Source organism: Rhinopithecus roxellana, chromosome 8 (genome assembly GCF_007565055.1).
Source record: "Rhinopithecus roxellana isolate Shanxi Qingling chromosome 8, ASM756505v1, whole genome shotgun sequence".
In the NCBI taxonomy this organism is placed as follows: Eukaryota; Metazoa; Chordata; class Mammalia; order Primates; family Cercopithecidae; genus Rhinopithecus; species Rhinopithecus roxellana.
Genome location: NC_044556.1, coordinates 21779812 through 21797916, shown reverse-complemented (window position 1 = coordinate 21797916; position 18105 = coordinate 21779812). Strand labels below are relative to the sequence as shown.

General features: G+C 34.5%; 1 protein-coding gene across 4 annotated transcripts in view; it reads right to left on the bottom strand.

Moving 5' to 3' along the window:
* Positions 1-2683: 2683 nt before the first annotated feature.
* Positions 2684-18105, bottom strand: part of FNBP1L (formin binding protein 1 like) — a 99464-nt gene continuing 84042 nt past the window's right edge. For 2 of the 4 annotated variants that reach the window (XM_010385117.2, XM_030936761.1), the window contains 5 exons: positions 13138-13247; positions 10339-10471; positions 9873-9967; positions 7894-8042; positions 2684-6387 (listed from right to left, as the gene is read on the bottom strand). In XM_010385117.2, coding sequence (XP_010383419.1) covers positions 6209-6387; positions 7894-8042; positions 9873-9967; positions 10339-10471; positions 13138-13247 — 666 coding nt within the window. In that variant the 3' untranslated portion in view covers positions 2684-6208. Of the gene's footprint in view, positions 6388-7893; positions 8043-9872; positions 9968-10338; positions 10472-13137; positions 13248-16262; positions 16278-18105 lie in introns of all 4 variants that reach the window. The other 2 variants (XM_010385119.2, XM_010385118.2) reach the window with 2 other exon arrangements.

The window sequence follows — 18105 nt, the reverse complement described above, 5'->3', positions numbered from 1 at the left end:
ACATTAGGTAAACATGTACATAAAGATGGAAGCAATAGACACTGGGGATCCAAAAAGCGGGGAGCGAGAGAGGGGAGAAAGGCTTGAAAAAATACCTATTGGTTACTATGTTCACTATTTGAGCAAAAGGATCATTAGAAGTCCAAAGCTGAGCAGCACACAATAAATCCACATAATAAGCCTGAACATGTGCCCCTTGAATCTAAAATTTTAATGAAAACTATAACGATGACCTAGCAATTCTACTCCTCGGTGCAGATTTTAGAGAAACTCTTAAATCAGTAAACATATACATAGATACACATAAGCAGTATATTTTTACTAGCAAAACTAATAGCCCAAATGTCCATCAACAAGAGGATGGATAAATTGTGTATACTTTTATAATGAAATACTATACACAATAAAATTATGCATAAACAAGGATAAATCTTAGAAATGATGTTGAGTGAAAAAGACAAGTCTCAAGATACAATGGAATATTTAAAATATTTGATAAATGGGATATTACTAAATTCATAAATATATAAATCAGTGTACAAATCATTTTATTCTTTAAACTACATAAAACTTTATCAAGTGATAGAAATAGCACAAACCATTTATCAATCACTAATAATTTTCAAGTTGTTTAAACAAATGGGTTGGTATAATCTGTTTGATATGGCTGTCACCAGATAAATGATGCCCCTGTGATTTGACACATGGAACTGCAAACTCTTCCAGTGACTTCCCCCATTCAACTGATCGCTGTCATTAGTTTGCTAACCACTTTCTGGCACCTGAAGAGAGGGGACAGGCAATAGATCGCCATCTCACCTCCTACCCTCATCTCACCTCCTACATCAGCACAGCACCATCTGGGTGCTGGCTATATGCCAAGAGCCAGTGGCAGGAGCTCTCAGCCATAGAAGAGAATGGAGAAAAGGGTGAGAGGGAGTAAGATGGTTGGGGATTGCTGATCTTGGTTTGCCAGAATTGGAAGCTTGTAGTTTTTATCTGTCTCACTCCACACTCAGACAGTGCTTCCACTGCACCCACCTGGTAATATTCTATTTGTTAAACTGGGTGATACATTTATCTTATAATGGTTCATAACATACATATACATATAAACTCCTCAGGGTGGAGATTCTGGGTTTACCAAATCAGGTCGTCAAATGCTCCCATTCTCCCTAACGGTGCTGTTACAACTCACAGAAAACAAGTGAGAAATCTTGTCAAACTGAAATTGTGTTGAAAGCAAGACACAAATTGTGTCTTAGAATTCCCCCATTTGTATCAAAAGAAAGAAATGAGGCTATTTTGAAATGGCTCATTCTTAGGAACCTGTCAGTTACCCAATACACTGTCCCCTAAAAGCTAACATTATTTAATACTTTCAAGGGTGGTTGTCCAACTTCTCAGAATTTACTCTTCAAAATGTATGTTTGCCAATTCCCCAATCTTTTGGTGCCTCTTATGTTTTCTGTAGTTTCCCTAATTCCTGACAGTGACTATCTTCAGGAATACATTGATCCTAGGTATAGGAACTCATAGAAATAAGTTCATTGTTTCTGAAGCATTTTTTTAAACCTAAGCTATTACAAGTTGAGTATCCCAAATTCAAAACTCCAAAATCTGAAACTTTTTGAGCACTGACATGATGCTCAAAGGAAATGCTGACTGGAAAATTCTGGATTTGGGGATTAAGGATGCTCAACTGGTAAGTATTTAATGCAAATATTTAAAAAAGAAAAAAAAAAAAAAAAAAAAAAACAGCAACACTTCTGGTCCCAAGCATTTCAGATAATACAATCTGTTCGTTCTTCAAAATAAAATCCTTTTCAATGAGCCTGGAGAACCTTTTCATTTGTTGTTATTGTTATAAGGACGTTATCTTCTCCTCACAAATAGGATGTGATTTCCCTGATCTTAGTTTCGATAATAAAAGCCTTTTTCATTGTTTTAAGCTCCCCACCCCAAACGTCTGTCCATCTGAAGCTTTAACAATTGCCACTATTTTCCTACTATTTTGTTTTGTGCGTTCCTACTTCCAAACTTGGGACTGATCTCTGAATTTTCATCTCAACAATCACAGCCTCTCATTGTTCAGCATCTACCCTGAATTTTATTCCCTTTTCTGAGTTTCTAAAAGTTTGCAGTCATAGTTTCACATTTCCATTTTTTAAAAGGGGAATCTTCTGAAATTAGACTTTCTGAAGTTACAGATAATGTGTCACTAATTATGGCAAACGTTCTTCCCATGCTTTGAAATGCCAGGAAGACTTGGGTGTTCTAACTGATCAGGAATCAAGCCAGAGCACAGGAAATGCTGTCCAGCGTGTAGTGGCTAGACTGGGCTATGAGGTACAGGGAAAGTTCTTATGGATGCAGTGGATAGATGGTGTAAAAGGAAAGTCTATGCAACACAGCTACTGGAGAAGAAAGATAAATCCAAATTATTGCAAGCAATTTAAATTCACTCTAAAGAGACAGTGAACTTTTTTTTCCCCTTTAGGAAAGCTTAGAGAAACCAAAATTAGAATAAAATTTCCAAAACTGCTTTGCAAAAAAAAAAAAACAGTTGTCCCACTTATGGAATTTGTCATCTACTCTGTATTACCTGAGACTTGGCACATTCAAGGACAAAATCATCACATCTCTGGTTCCCAGAGCAATGAAAGATCACACACTAAACACCTTAACAGGCCATGAAAAGATTGTTTTATTCCATGAAAATATTCTCAACAGAGAACACTATCTTTAAATGAAGGATTTACCATTAAGAAATCAACATGTGCACAAAAAGAGTAAAAATTACCAAAAAATTAAAGATTTTTTGGGACAATTCACATGTTCAAAATTTAAGAATGATTTAAACTGTGCAAGTACAAATGTCTTTCCTATTATAATAACCCATATACAGGTTGCACTATTCCACGTCAAGGAACTTGCCTCCTACGGAAGCAAATCCTGCTTTTAGAAAAACAAACAGTAGCTTGAAAAGAACAGTTAGTCCTTACAAGATAGTCTTAAACTTTGCCCTCTGTGGCTGTTAGCCAAAAAACCATAAGCACTTCAGGCTTTGTACAGAAGAGAAACACAGCCAGATCACATTTCCTCCTCATTGCTAACCTTCAAAATAAAAATAGCGCTAGATTTTAAAACTACTTCACGTAGTCTGTCAGTACTGAATAATGTCACATTATATAAATAACCCTGTAACGAGATTCAATATCTAAACTTTATAGTTTACTAGCTGCAAAGGTAATACACCATATGTCAGCTGTGTAACAGTGGTGACTTGATATTATGAAGGCAGTAACTTTCACACAATTGTCATTCAGCTTTAGTATAACTGGTAGTATGATTCAAATAACACTGGGAAAAAGTTATTAAAGCAGTCACACAGCTTCTAAAATATTGCTTAAAATTCAATAATACACAAACCATTTCACGTTCTTTCTCCCCTCAAAACAGTAAAGAACCAAATTAATGAAGATTCAGTGGTACAAATAACCCCCCACCTGCCCCATCTCCCTATTACAACACCACTAAGAAATTAGTTAAGATACAAGTCATTAACAGAATCACAAATGCGAGGCAGGACACCATGAGCAACAGGAGCACTAACAACAATCCTATTTACAAGTATAAACATACAGAAATTCCATTTTACAAGTAAAAGTGCACATAGATCATTACAAAGTTTCACTAAATTTTATCAGGTTCAAACAAAAGCATCACGTGGAAACAGACTATCATTGTAATTATCAAACATGATCGTCATAACCCCAAATAAAAAGACAATTGGGGGAGGTCCATAAAACTTCTCATAAAAACACTGAGGAAAGTAAAATGGACTTGGACATGTCTTTAGTTTGATGCATAAATTTGAAGATGCACCACTGTATATGGTAGAGCTCTAACAGCCACCTACCGAGGCTACATCGGTAGCTGCAGCACTGCTGCAGAGTTAAAGGAGGTCGCACTGAGCTGACACATAAAGCCCTTTGTGGGATACTGTAGTGGTAGTGTTGGCAATCAACAGATTTAGGCACTCTAGTTTAAGGCAGCATTTGAATGGAAGCAGCTGACTTTTGACAACAGTCCTTTGTCTTGAGGTGGTGAGTATCTTCTGTGTTTATTATGCCAGGATTTCAGTGCTGACTATAGATTCTTCCCAGACTGAGGTGCTGAAGATGTATCACGTTTCAAAGAGTTCTTTCAACTGGGCTGTAGGCTACAGCAGAGATGTTTTCTTTTTCTTATCATAAATACTTCAGGTTCACAGGCTACTTCTTCGTAATGCCAAAACTGGAATGTTTGCAGTGGGGAAGTTATAGCAGTGTGCACAAATACTAGGATGGAAACATTAGTGCTGGAGATGTTTGACAAAGTGATTCGCACTACAAATGTAAAACAAAACAAAGGCTTTGACAAGAACAAGGGAATCTAAAGACATGCCTGAAAAATCTAGCTCAGTCACTCTAGACATGCAACAGGATGTTAAGCAAGCACGGAGGTGGCACAGGCAGACACTGACAGATGGCAAGGATCTGACAGATAGTGGGTCTAAAAGCCAATTAAAACAGAGCTGGGAGGGAGACAATCCTGTTGGGATGCTAATGTAAGACACATTTTTTGACAGCTCTGCAATCTTTATTGATTAGACAGCAATAAAATAAATAGAAAAATGGTACACTATTGTTGGCTTTTTCTTTTGTAGGAATAACTGTGAACTAGGAACTTAAGGGTTGGTATGATTTTTAAAAACAATGTATGGAAATGCTAATGAAGTTAGTAAAAAATAATCATGTCTACATGCACTCATGCAACTTGCTTCTCTCACTCTCTTTGAGCCTGACAACTCTAATACCCTCCCCCCAAAAGCAGCTGCATGTAACCTCCTTCAACATCTTGCCCATTTCCTCAGAAACCCTCTTCAGGAACCTGCAGTCCAGGAGGAAAAAGAAAAGAACAATTACTGAAGACCTTTGGTAAAACCAAAAGGGGTGTTCAGTTTAAAGTGCCTGTCCCAAATGTCTCTAATCATTTTACAGTCAGCTACTGAAAACACCAGGAGAATTTAAAACATAGGCAAAATTAAAAACCAATCTTACTGCTTCTTCACTTTACTTCCCCACACCACTGACTCAGGGTGTGATCACATAACCAGCACTGCACAACCCTTGACTGCACAGTGTTTCCAACAATGCTTGCTGAAATTAACTGGAAAAATTTATCTATCCTAATAACGAATGATTCAGCTGAAATAACAAAATACCCTAAAGGGTGGTACACATATTTTCCTTTAACCCAGATAGTCAAAAAGTTTCTCCTTTAAAATTAAAATCTGTCAAAACTTTCCCTCCATTCAACATTTCCTCTATCTTCAAATGTGTATTTTTCTATATAACTATGTATTTTCCTGTGTAACTGCTAAATGCTAAATAATCACTAAAGTGGTATTTCCCAAAAGATATTTTCAAGATGAAACATACAAAGTATAAGATTAGTTTGGAAGAAAGCCTGTAAATTACTGAAAATTACCAGTTAACCTCAAAATATTTTGAGGTCTCAAACAAAATCTCTTTTATTCACCTAAGAGCTAGACCAGGAGATTTATTTTGCAACTCTCTTTAAATCTATTTAAATAGATTATGTGCTACGTGTTTATTTTCTTCCTTTAGGAAACCAAAGTTAAGAAAAGGGAAGAAAATGAAAATGATTTTATTTTACCAAATTTCCAACTACTATTTTTCTTCTTGAAAACTGTAGCTACAAACTCAAACTCCTAGAAGAAACCACTCTTTGGGGAGTCGGCTTTCCATGGCATTTCAGAGCAGTTTCACTTATTCAAATTCACTAGAGTCACTGTGTTTTCTGAAGTAAAGGGGGCAGAGAGCATTACTATCCATGAATTCCTGCCCAATAAGTCAAATTCTATTTGTAAGGCAGAAAAACACAAATCCTTCACACAGACTTAAGCAGGACATAAAGCAAAAGGCATCAATTAAGCTTCACACCAACATTACTCAAACAGTAAAGTGCCACAAAATGTTTCTTGTGGTAATATTCACAAGATCAAGCCTACACTCAGCTCACATAGTGAACAATTAATCTTGGATGCCCTTTAAGTTTTCTTATTTTTTTCAACCTGTTGAATGTGTTTTCATTTTATGTTACTCCTATGTCACACACGGCACAAAGGTGCCTGGTTAGTTTAGATATAAGTTACTGCACCTTTACTGTTTTTCTCTAGAGTTACATCTATGTATGACGTGGGAACGTAGCCTTCTTCACCGTTCTGTCTCCGAGCTCTTGTCCATCCGTCACCTTTGTCCTCCTCTATAATGTAGAGAACTTCACCTTCTTTCATTGCTAGAGTACCTTCATTATGTCCTAGATGAGAGTTTTCACAAGCATAATTTAAGCAATGTGATAATTTTTTTTTAAGTTACAAATACAACACACAAAATACAATGAAACCCTATTAGATTTCAATGTATCTGGAACTACTGACTCTCATTAGCAACATCTCTGTTGTGCTTTGTGGCTTACCCAGCACTTTCATATTCATTCTCCCATTTGAGCTGCATAATAAGCCTGCAGGGCTGGATAACATCACCCCCATGTAACAGATGAAGGTAATGGAGCCACAGTGACATTACATGAGTTGACAGAGTATTCTAATTCCTATGTCACTATTCCAACTCTTTACCCAAATGTTAGTGTCTTACTATCTAAAACAATTCATTAGGTATGGACTAGGAAAATAGTAACTAGAGAGCAAAAGAGTGGGAAGAAAGAAGGAAAAAATGCCGTTTGAAGGGAGAGCAGAGAAAAATACAGGTTTGACTCTAGAGGTGGTAGAAACAGAATGGCCATACACAACTCTTTTACGCTCTATCCCCAACCACTCCCAACCTGCTTAGCAGTAACAATTTTCACAAGTGAGTCATCATTTAACATGTGCTAAATTACTTCCCTACTCTCTAGATTACATTATAGCAAGTATTTTGTTTTGTTTTGTTTTAGAGATAGGGTCTTACTGCCCAGGCTGGATTCGAACTCCTGGGCTCAAGCAATCCTCCCACCACAGCCTCCCAAGTGTCTGGGACTATAGGCACACTTCACTGCACTTGGCTGCAAGGTCTTAAATTTAATATATTTTCTAATAAGAAGTTACTAGAGACTTTGCTCAATTTTAAACCAACACGAAGTGGGGAGAAAGACCTTAAATCAAGCACCATTTTACAACAGTTTTTTTATGAAAGTGTTACTCAGCTCTCCTGCTAGTTGAGGGAGAGTATTTTTCAGAGTCCAGGAGAAAGAGGAATTAAAAATCTGCAGGAGAGGGCCTCAGTGCCTTACTTCCCTTCCAGAGTTGGTTCTTCAACTTTCATGAGGTAAGAGATAGCACAGTCAGTAGCTACTACATTCTCTCCCACTTTCATCTAAACAGGTGGCCTACAGACTCAGTATATGATGATGGCATTCAGCTAACTATGCCTCGTACCTGTCTCTTAATGTTAGTAAGCTACAAGGAAGAACATGAAGTGGCATCCACCAGCATCCCGCTTCCCGGGTTGGGCTACATGTTCAAGATGTCTCAACTTTGTTTAGGACATAACTCTGATGAAAATTCTGCATTGACCAAAATTGATAATTAATTAATAATCTGTATTAGGATGCTAGTAACGTGGGTAATTTCCTTTTAATTCCATGTATGGAAGAAGAATATCTACATTTATAATACAGTTAAAACAAAAGTATGCATACTAAAGAAATGGGATAATTTTCTGACAACGTGTATTACTTAAATAAGGACACTACAATGAGTGACTCGATGTAAATACTTTTAAAGAACCAGTTTTATCAAATACAATATTATTAAGAAAATCATACCATCAAAAGGGTAGATAGCTTTGCAGTGTCCAATAGCAGGCAAGGGATCATCATCCTCAAATTCATCATCAAACTCACTGTGGTGACCATGCTGTTGGGGTGGCCCACGGACTTCCTGGTTTGCATCATCAGTGTAACTTCCCTCAGGACTGTAAAACCAAAAATTATCTCTGATCAAGTATCATAAACATGAGAATTCTATAGATTATTTATAAATTGATATCCTCAGGATCAATTCCAAAAATTAAATATCAATGACACGGTTTCCACTTAAGCCCTATTTTTTTCAAATGGCGAGTATACAAATTACTTCTAATACAAAATGCTGCTTTGCAGAATTTCCTGAAATAAAAAAATTACAAGATTACAATATTCTAGGCACAAAGTATTATTCAGTAAATACATCTCACTATCACCAGGTCTAGAGATAAAACAGAAAAATGTTCTAGACACTTGTCTTCCATCATCCCAAGTTTATCATCCCAAAATTCCTTAGGGGACCCACGCAGACCCCATGGTTAGTTCACACGCTTCAGGATGAATTGTTTCTATTCTGGATCTGGAATGGCCATCAGAGCAAGCATCCGCATGACCAGTTCACAAGAAGTCCTGTAACCTAATCAGATGTAAGAAATGCACTGAGACTTTTGCTTGGGACTCTTGGAAGAGAACTCACTCTGTCCCTTTTCTACTGGACTCGAACCTGCAGGAATACTCGCTTAGAGCTTTGGAGCCTTAAAATTAAGCCAACACAGTAGAAAGTACAGCTGTGAGGTGGACAGAAATCGAGTCCTGGGGATAACATCTGCGCTCCTAGATCAAGCTCTCCCTAAAGTCAGCCAATGAAGTCCATTTTTGGTTTAAGCCAGAAGGCGTAAAGTATTCATTCTGTCACTGAAAATTAGAAGATTCTCAACTAAAATAAAACATAAAGTAAATTTCCAACTAATCATGGTAACAGGGAAGTTGGTAACTCAAAAAATCCAAAAAAGCAGGTAATACAAACATAATTTATTTCTCTTAAAATTTTTTAAATCAGAGAAAAATGTTAATAATTTTGCTGAAGAATCAAATGATTGAATTAGATTTAATAATGGAAAATTTTACAGAATTAGATTTTAACAGTACTTTCAGTAAGCCTGAAGCCAGAGAAATAACACATGCCAAAGAAATTAGATCCTTTTAATCTGAGTTTTACCTAATAACAAAAACCAGTAATTTGTGGGTATCTCTTGACAGATTAAAGATATGTACTCTTTCAAGAAGTCATACTATTATTACCACTATTTACTACTAGGTGCTTTATGTACATTATTTACTTTTATACTAACAAACCTAAAGGGTGGATATTTTAACTCCATTTTATACTTCAGGAAATTGAGATTCAGGGACCATTAAAAATGAACTTGCTCAGATTACACTATAATTAAGTAGAAAACTAAGAGTTGTTACTAGGCCTCTCACATTCTTCTCTAAGATGAATCCTAATTTGTGGACTTTTATTCTGGAAAAAAAGATATAATATATCAAGAAAGAAATGTCACAGTGGTACAGAAACTTAGCAAAGTGTCTTTTGGAAGCTCTGGTCCAAACTAACAATATGTATTTTTTTCTTCACAAAACTCTGAGCTATTTGATAGCAAAATTTTTCTTTGGCATAAGCGACCCTAACTCCACTTGAACCTTAGGAAACCTTCCAATGCCTGAGGAGCCTACGCCCTCAGACTGTAGCTCCAAGAATTTTCTATGTTCCCAGCTCTGTGTTTAGATGCATGACAAACTAGGATTGAATAGCAAGATGAACTTTCCTACTTCATCTGTAATTGTCACTAAAGAAAATTACTTAGGTTCAAAAGACTGAGGTTATTAAAAGCTGAACTTGTTAAATTTGGAAGAAAAAAACGAATTGTATAAAGTTTAGGACAAAAGGGTGAGAAAACTTTGGGGAGAAGAAATACAAATAAAATACAAAAAATGACCTTTCTCGTCCCTGTGTTACAAGATGATTTATGTCACTGCTATGTCTTCTGTCTCCTCTCCCACCTGTTTTGCCTTCAACTTCAGAGAGCCACGCCTTAGGAAAAAAATAAGCAAACAACTGAGCTCAATAAATACGTTTAAAAGCTCATAAGTTATACTTCTACATTTAAAATGTGTTTGAGTTTTTGTAATTATGTAATTCTTACAGATGTGAAACCTTTATTCCAAATTGGTCAAATGATCAACTTTATAGCTGATTCAAAAAAACAGTATATTTAATTTTATATAAAGGTCTAAATAAAAAACTTCAAGGAGATTAAATAACACACATCACAATAACACTTTTAGATAATAAACCCTAATATTAAATATAAACATTTGAAGATAACTCTAAGAAAAACAAATCTATCATAACGAAGTTTATAAAAATAATTTATCTTGACAACTGCTGAATAACAACTCTACCTCATTCTTATGAATTTCCATTCGTAGGCGGTCAATGTTATTCATGGTCTCTGCTAATTTAGGCTGCAAACTCCCTGGATCCCCCATTTGTGGATTCTTCTCATACACATCTTTCATTTTGTTGAGTGCATCTCTAAAAAAGAGAAGGAAACCACAGAATTAAATATTAACTTCATATGCTTCCAGATAAAAGAGTTTTATTTGACTCTGGGGACTCGTACGCAGCTTAATCTTAAGTAGAGTCATACCTTTTAAAGTTTGTCTAACACGACCTGATTAAAGACAATTTGCATAAAGGTGATAACATATATAGAGTCAGGTGATAACATATATAGAGTCAGTAATTTATCAAGACAATTGGAATACCAAAAGAGAACAGAGTTCATTTCTTATTTCCTGCTTTCTAAACAAGGAATTTTATTTAGATGTATATGTACAAACACACACACACACACACACACACACACAAAATCAAGGGCTGGAATAACATTCTTCAGCTCATCATGTCCCAAATCAAATTCATTATATTCCAACTCAGCCACACTATTCCACAGTGTTCCTTAGCTCATACATCATCATTGTCCTCCCACTCACCTCTGCTAGAAATAGGAATGGCAGCTTTAACTTGCCCCCACCCAAAGTCAGTCATTTGCCAACTCCTCTCAACCTACCTCCTATTCTCTAATCATATCACAATCGGTTATGCCTCAATTAGCTGTCCTTGACTCTAACATCTGACACTATTGACTAACACTCCTCAATACTCTTTTTCCTTCATGACTTCCTAGAGGGTACATTTTCTTTTTCCTCTTTCTCACCTCTGCTTTCTCACAATCTCCCTCACTGGCTTCTTTCTCCTTCTTTGTTCAACCTTTAAATGTGTATTACATAAAATTCTCGTCTCTTCCTACAGTCTTGTTTGAGGATGATCTCTTAATTGTTTTAATATCATCTATGTTCAGATGATTTTCAAATGCATATCTTCAGACCTCTTTCTCTCCTGAATTCTAGATTCATATTTCTAAACTCAACTGGACACTTCCAATACGGACTTTTCACATTTCAAAAATCAACATAAACAAAATATTTATCTTTGCCCTAAACTTTTTTCTTATTGTTGCAATTAAATCTATAGTTGCAAGCCGCCTTTTTTTTTTTTTAAGCTTCCTCCATGTTTTCTCTTCTCCAGCATCCAATCAGGAGAAAAATACAACCTACTTTGGCTTTGAAATGATTCTTTTATCTATTCCTCCTTTCTATTCCCATGGCCATAGCTTAATTTAGGCCCTCAGCATCTCTCATGTGGATTGTTAAAGTCATCTACCTCCAATCTCTTTCCTATACTATTTACGCTTCATACAGCTTTCAATTATCTTTTAGCACACAGAGCTAATAATGTTACCCCTTCTCTCAGTAACTGGGGACTGTAATACCTACAGAACTCCTCAGAAAAGCATTCAGAATTTTTTACAAGTCCTATACTTCTTCATCCTCAACTTCTATTATTATGCTCCACATAATTTTGAACCAAGTCTCTCCGGATTAGCACTCATTCCAGGCCATGGCAAGAACATTAACATTTCTGTGCCTTTATTCTTATTTTGGACATGGAGATATCTGAGAAAAATTTGAGTCACCAGAGGTAACATTCAGGTTCCAAGCTGAGGTCAAACCAGTAATACTCTGGCCTTTCTGCTTGTATTCTCATATTCTGGACATGTATCCTTTTTGCAGTCTACTCATTTAGTGCAATGTTTCTCACATTTTTGCGCTTTTTGTTGATCTTGGTGTTTAAAATAGCCCCTAAGCATGGCAATGAAATGCTGTCTAGTGTTCTTAAGCAAAAGAAGGACGTAATATTATTACTTACAGAGAAAATACATGTCTTAGATAAGCTTTGTTCAAGCATGAGTTACAGTGCTATCAGAAAAAATTCAAAGTTAATAAATCATCATCACATACGAAATAAGGTGTTTGGGTTGTGTGTCAATCGGCTGACGGAAACATTGTGATCAGTGGCTACCTAGAACCTAACCCTGTATCGGAGAGCAATGTTTCAATATTCCATAATTCAGGGTTCACAGTGACTTTACAGAACATAGCTACTGTGAATGAGAATCAAAAGTATTGCAATATTTCATTACGATTAAGCGCCACTTCACATCTGATATACTAATTCTTAACATCAAAACTTCAATCTCTCATGCTACAATTTAAGCTCCAATTTTATCCTCAGTGAAGATCTAGCAAGTCACCAATTCACTGTAATAACACTTTAATTATCATAAATAATTCTTCTATATCCATTAAAAAAATTAAACTAGAGGACACTTCTTGTAAAAATGAAATAATAAAGTAAGTCTATGTGAGAACAAATATGAAGCTGTTAGTAATTAAGCACTGTCTGCCAAATGTTTTGCTACGTACAAAACAGCCTCAGGTTGCTAATGAAATCAATTCATATATAAAAGCAAAATGAAAATGTATCAAAGTATAAGAGGTGGTTAGTGTTGCTGAAACTACTCTTGATAATAAAACACTGAGAAATTTTTTGCAAATTAATGAAGGCATAAATATACACTATTAGCATCCAATAAAAAATCTGCAACCAAGGAAATTCTCTAACCTATGACAGGGTAACCATAAAAATTTCCAGGGTAAGAGTATAATTTTCTCTCAAAAGATATTTCAATTGGTATATATGATTTTTAAACCTTTTGTATATCATACTCAAGGGTGTCACTCAAAATAGATCCTAAAATAAGTACTAATGATAGAGAAAACTTAAAGGAATAATACTTTTGGTCTGATTCTTTCTGTAGTTCTCTGTTAAGTTCATCAATGCGCTGCTGTAGTTTTTTACGTCTCTGTTCTGGTGGCAGATGACTGAAATCTTCTAGTGCTGGGCCCTGAAAAGAGAATCTAAATCATTATAACAGACATTTTCAGGAAACGTTATTTTAAAAATACACCTGCTATAAAATAGGAATACATACCAATCTTAAGTTTAATTTCAAATTTGCCTCAAGCAACCCCTTAAAAAAAATCTACACAGATGTGTTTATGCGTATATGTTAATGAAACAATGTACTGAAGAAAGAGCTCAAATTTCATTCATTTTATAAAACTATGTAACAGAATAGGTAAAATCATACCCAGATACAGATAACCGGTAGGTAGTATCACATTACTTTCCAATCTTGGCAGATTATAATGAATACATGTAAACCTTTTTACAGCAACAACAACAAAATGGAAACACATAACATTTCTTGTCTATACAGGGTATTGTTTTATATATAACATATCACAACATTTCCAAATAAAACCCATTGCCATGACATTCAAAATGTTACAAATGTTCAAACTGAAAATATGAATATAATTAAGAAACTTACCTCACAAAGACAATCTAATGAAATATACTTTAATACTACATACAGTCTTTGAACGATTAACCATTCAAAACATACCTGGTCATTAAAAACCAAAGACAGAACTATCCACTGAGCAGAAACTATATTCCAACAAGGAGTGTATTTTCAATGAACCTTTTGTAAACCAAATAACACACCTCAGTTGTTACTGAAAGAAGGATAAAATCTTTCTTTAGGAAAGATCCTTGATGTCTGAAAAATTTTTTAAATTTTGATATTCAAGAAACTATGCAATTTAAGAAAAAGTACTAGTATCTAAATGTAAACATCTGATCCAAATGACATCTTTTCCCTTAAATGTTATTTTAATCACTGTTACTTATGTTATTACAGATTACAACAGAACCAATATTAACAACTATTGAATCTATTTAATATAAACCTATATTACTTAAATCTTTATATATACTCCAGAAATTGATGATGCCTGTCACTATTCATTTTCTTTTCAAAATGGTTATTTTAAGAATATTAATATGAGGCCAGGCGCAGTGGCTCACGCCTATAATCCCAACACTTTAGGAGGCTGAGGCGGGTGGATCACCTGAGGTCAGGAGTTTGAGGCCAGCCTGGAGCCTGGCCAACATGATGAAACCCCGTATCTACTAAAAATACAATAAATTAGCCAGGCGTGGTGGTGGGCACCTGTAATCCCAGCTACTCAGGAGGCCGAGGCAGGAGAATCACTTGAACCCGGGAGGCAGAGGTTGCAGTGAGCCAAAATCGCGCCACTGCATTCCAACCTGGGAGACAAGAGCGAGACTCCATCTTTAAAAAGAAAAAAAAAGGAAAGAAAAAAGCATATAAATATTCAATTTGTTAAAGTGATGCTAAAAGGAGCTCTCAAAACAAGTACATTCTTGCTCTTTGGGCCTCTTATGCCTGTAACATATGCTAAATAGCTTTATATCACCACGTGTAAGAATGAGTCACTTACTTTCAGAAAAGAGAAAACTCACTCCTAGGATGAGCTATAATTAAATATAACATTTAATTAATAACAGAATCCCTAGTCTCTTTCCCCAGTGGGATGTACATTATGGATATTCAACAAGCTTGCTGGAAAAACGCAGGGGATCCTAAGTATTTTTTATTTTTTTTCACTTACCAATCACTAGAAACAAGGATCTCAATCAACCCAATCTGACCTAAATAAATCAACAGTGAAATTTCCTTTGCTGATTTCCTTTAGATTTACTGGTTAATTTGTAACATAAATTTGTCGTATTTTATCTAATTTGGAGTTGAAGGTTTTTTGTAGAGACAGGGTCTCATTCTGTTGCCCACAATGGAATGCAGTTGAGTGATCTTAGCTCTCATGGCTCACTATAGCCTCGAACTCCTGGGCTCAATCAATCCTCCTGCCTTAGCCTCCCAAATAGCTGGGATTACAGACAAGGAGTACAAGTTTTGAAAACTAGTATATATATGCCAAAAATAAACTTCCTAATTTATATTTTTAAAAATATTTCTAAAAATCTTGAAAAATCATTGAATAAGATGAAGAAATGCATGTCAACATACTGTGGGTTTTTTGTTGTTAAAATTATGATAAACTCACAATAACCTACAAGTAAATCTGCCAGAATTCCACGTATCCCTTATCAAACCCTGTTCTCAAATTTATGAACAGTAAATACTGAGGCACTTACATTTTGAATATCCCATTTGATATTAGAACCCTATTCTTACATAGAATATGAGAATTAAACTTAACTTTATTTCCTATGGATGTTCAGAAGACCTCTGAGGCATTTAACAACCTCTCTTACTACAAACGAATTTATAAAAGGCTGATTCCAACAGTGTAAAAAAAGAGTAATCTATTTTTCAATAGCTTCCTACACAATAATTTTGGGGTTAGTTCCTAATGTAGATCCATTAATTTGCTTGAAATAAACATACCAAGGAACATCTCAAACCCCCATATACACCTTCTCTGCCACCGCCCCCGCTGCCTGCCAAACACACACAGGATATTTAGATCATTTGTGCTTCTATTCTCCTTCAATAGTACAGAAGAACCAAGGACTAACTCCATAATGATACTAGTAAGAAATTTTTCTTTCTTTCTGGAAAAATCTAATGATTCTGGTGATAAAACTACAAATCAAATGTATATTTTTTTTAAAGGCTATTAAGTAAAATAATATTTGCTAAATTTTCCTTCTGCATAACAAACTGTGGGCTCTACCACGTAATCTTTAAAAAATGTTTAACCACAATTTTACCCTCTTCTGTAACATGACAAGGACTCCATTCAATGACATTTAAGAACTTAATGGGTTGATGACAATTAACCACATTATTTTCTAATCTTATGACATCAAGAGTACTGGCATATGCTGGACTATGAAACTATAAAAAGAAAAAACACACAAGGTGAAAACGTGGGATGTAATTTACCACTTGCTTTGAATTAAACAAAACAATGTTTTGAGATTACTTAATGTTGGCACAGTATATAGATCAGCACATAAGGCTTACCATCTTCACCGACCACTGAATAGTTCAATGGAAAACAGAAAGAAATGGTAAATTATTCACAGGAAACCATAATACAGAAGATGCAATAGCCTATTCTTTTTTACAATACTAAAATAGATCACATACATTTCACAATCCAAACAATTATGCCAGAAAAACCATTTTAAGCACATTTTGGAAAAGCAAATTACTTGCAAAAAAAAAAAAAAAAAGCATACACTGATAATGGGCAGATATTTTCTATGTTTAACTAAAACTTAAAAATAAACATTCTATCTGTAATCATGCATTTTCTTTTAAAGTGAATTTTATGTAAGTGGATTTCACTTCTATAGCAGTTTATCCTCAAATTGCTAACATTTGAAAGGTTGAATACGAGCTCTAAGATTAGACATTTAAAAAGAAATCTTACGTGAAATATTAAAAAAAAATAGAATGTTCTTTCCAGTGCATTAAAGAAAACACTATTATCTACATTTTTATAGTTCAAAGTACTGTTTGAATTTAAATATACCATGGTTAGGTGAGGGTAACATTTTTACTTTCATTTTAAGATCTTTTTAAATGTAGAGATACATTAAAAACACATTATTTTCAAAATAGTGAGTTATCCAGATTCAAGTTTCCCATACACATTTCCTAATATATACAAATATATAGGTTGAATTTTGCTTTAAAAATACAGCTTCTATTTTTCAGGTTTTATTTTAAAATCCATATGCTTGAACAACACTAAAAACATAACTTTAATTTTTAGAAAATTGATTAAAATGTATTCTTTCTGAAAATATGAAATGACACAGATTCTGAAGAGACCATAGTGCTCTTATACAATAACAATACTTTATATATGTATATATATGTGTGTGTATATATAGATATGAATATGGATATGGATATATCTCCCACATTCTGTGGGTCAGTAGGATTCTCCAACTGGCATAGCATCTATCTAGCATCCCAACTACACACACACACACAGTGACCCAGAATATGCAAAGTTAATCTTCACATTCATCTCAATTGGTGAGCAGCCTCTAAAATTTTTACTTTTCCCTGTTTTCTAAATCATGATGTTTTAAGAGAAGGTGTTGGGGAGATGTCAGGTAAAAAATTCACATTAAAAATATGAATGAATTTTAATAAATAATCTGACAAAAATATCTACCCCTTATCTCTGATGAGTTGGTCACTGCTATGCATTATCTTTCCAAATTAAGTTTAACATTCTTTAGACTGTCAGTATTTTTGAGAAACAAAAACCACAATTTACTTTGCTATGAAAAAACTCCTGGTAAGGAAATAAAAAGGTTTAAAGAAAGATATTCATGGTCTTTCAAAAATGTTATTAAATGAAATTCCATACAGGACAAGCAACAAAACATTTAAAGTATTTGAATTTGACTTATCTGTTGATAATTTTCACCAGCGAAATTTCTAAGTGATGCAAATTATCTTTCCAATTTCTATATTAGTCTTTTAGAGAAAGCATTAAGATAATTACAGCTGAAATATCAAATTTTTTAGCTGTTTGTTAATCTAGTCTTACTATCAATTGGAAATCTCATAATTAGATTTGGGGATATACAAAACTCAAGTTCTTTGTAAAAATAGTAGACATATATTGTGTAAGGTTTTAAACTAATACATGTTCCACACAAAAATATCTTATACTCATATACAATTATATACTCATAAACTAGAAAATTTCATATACTCAACTACATTTAATAAACACAAGAGAGCTAAAAAGGAAATCATTTAGGCAATTAAAATTATTAGGTGTATTTCATTTTACATAGGACAAAATTTCATGAGAACTACTCTGGAGAGATAAAAGCTT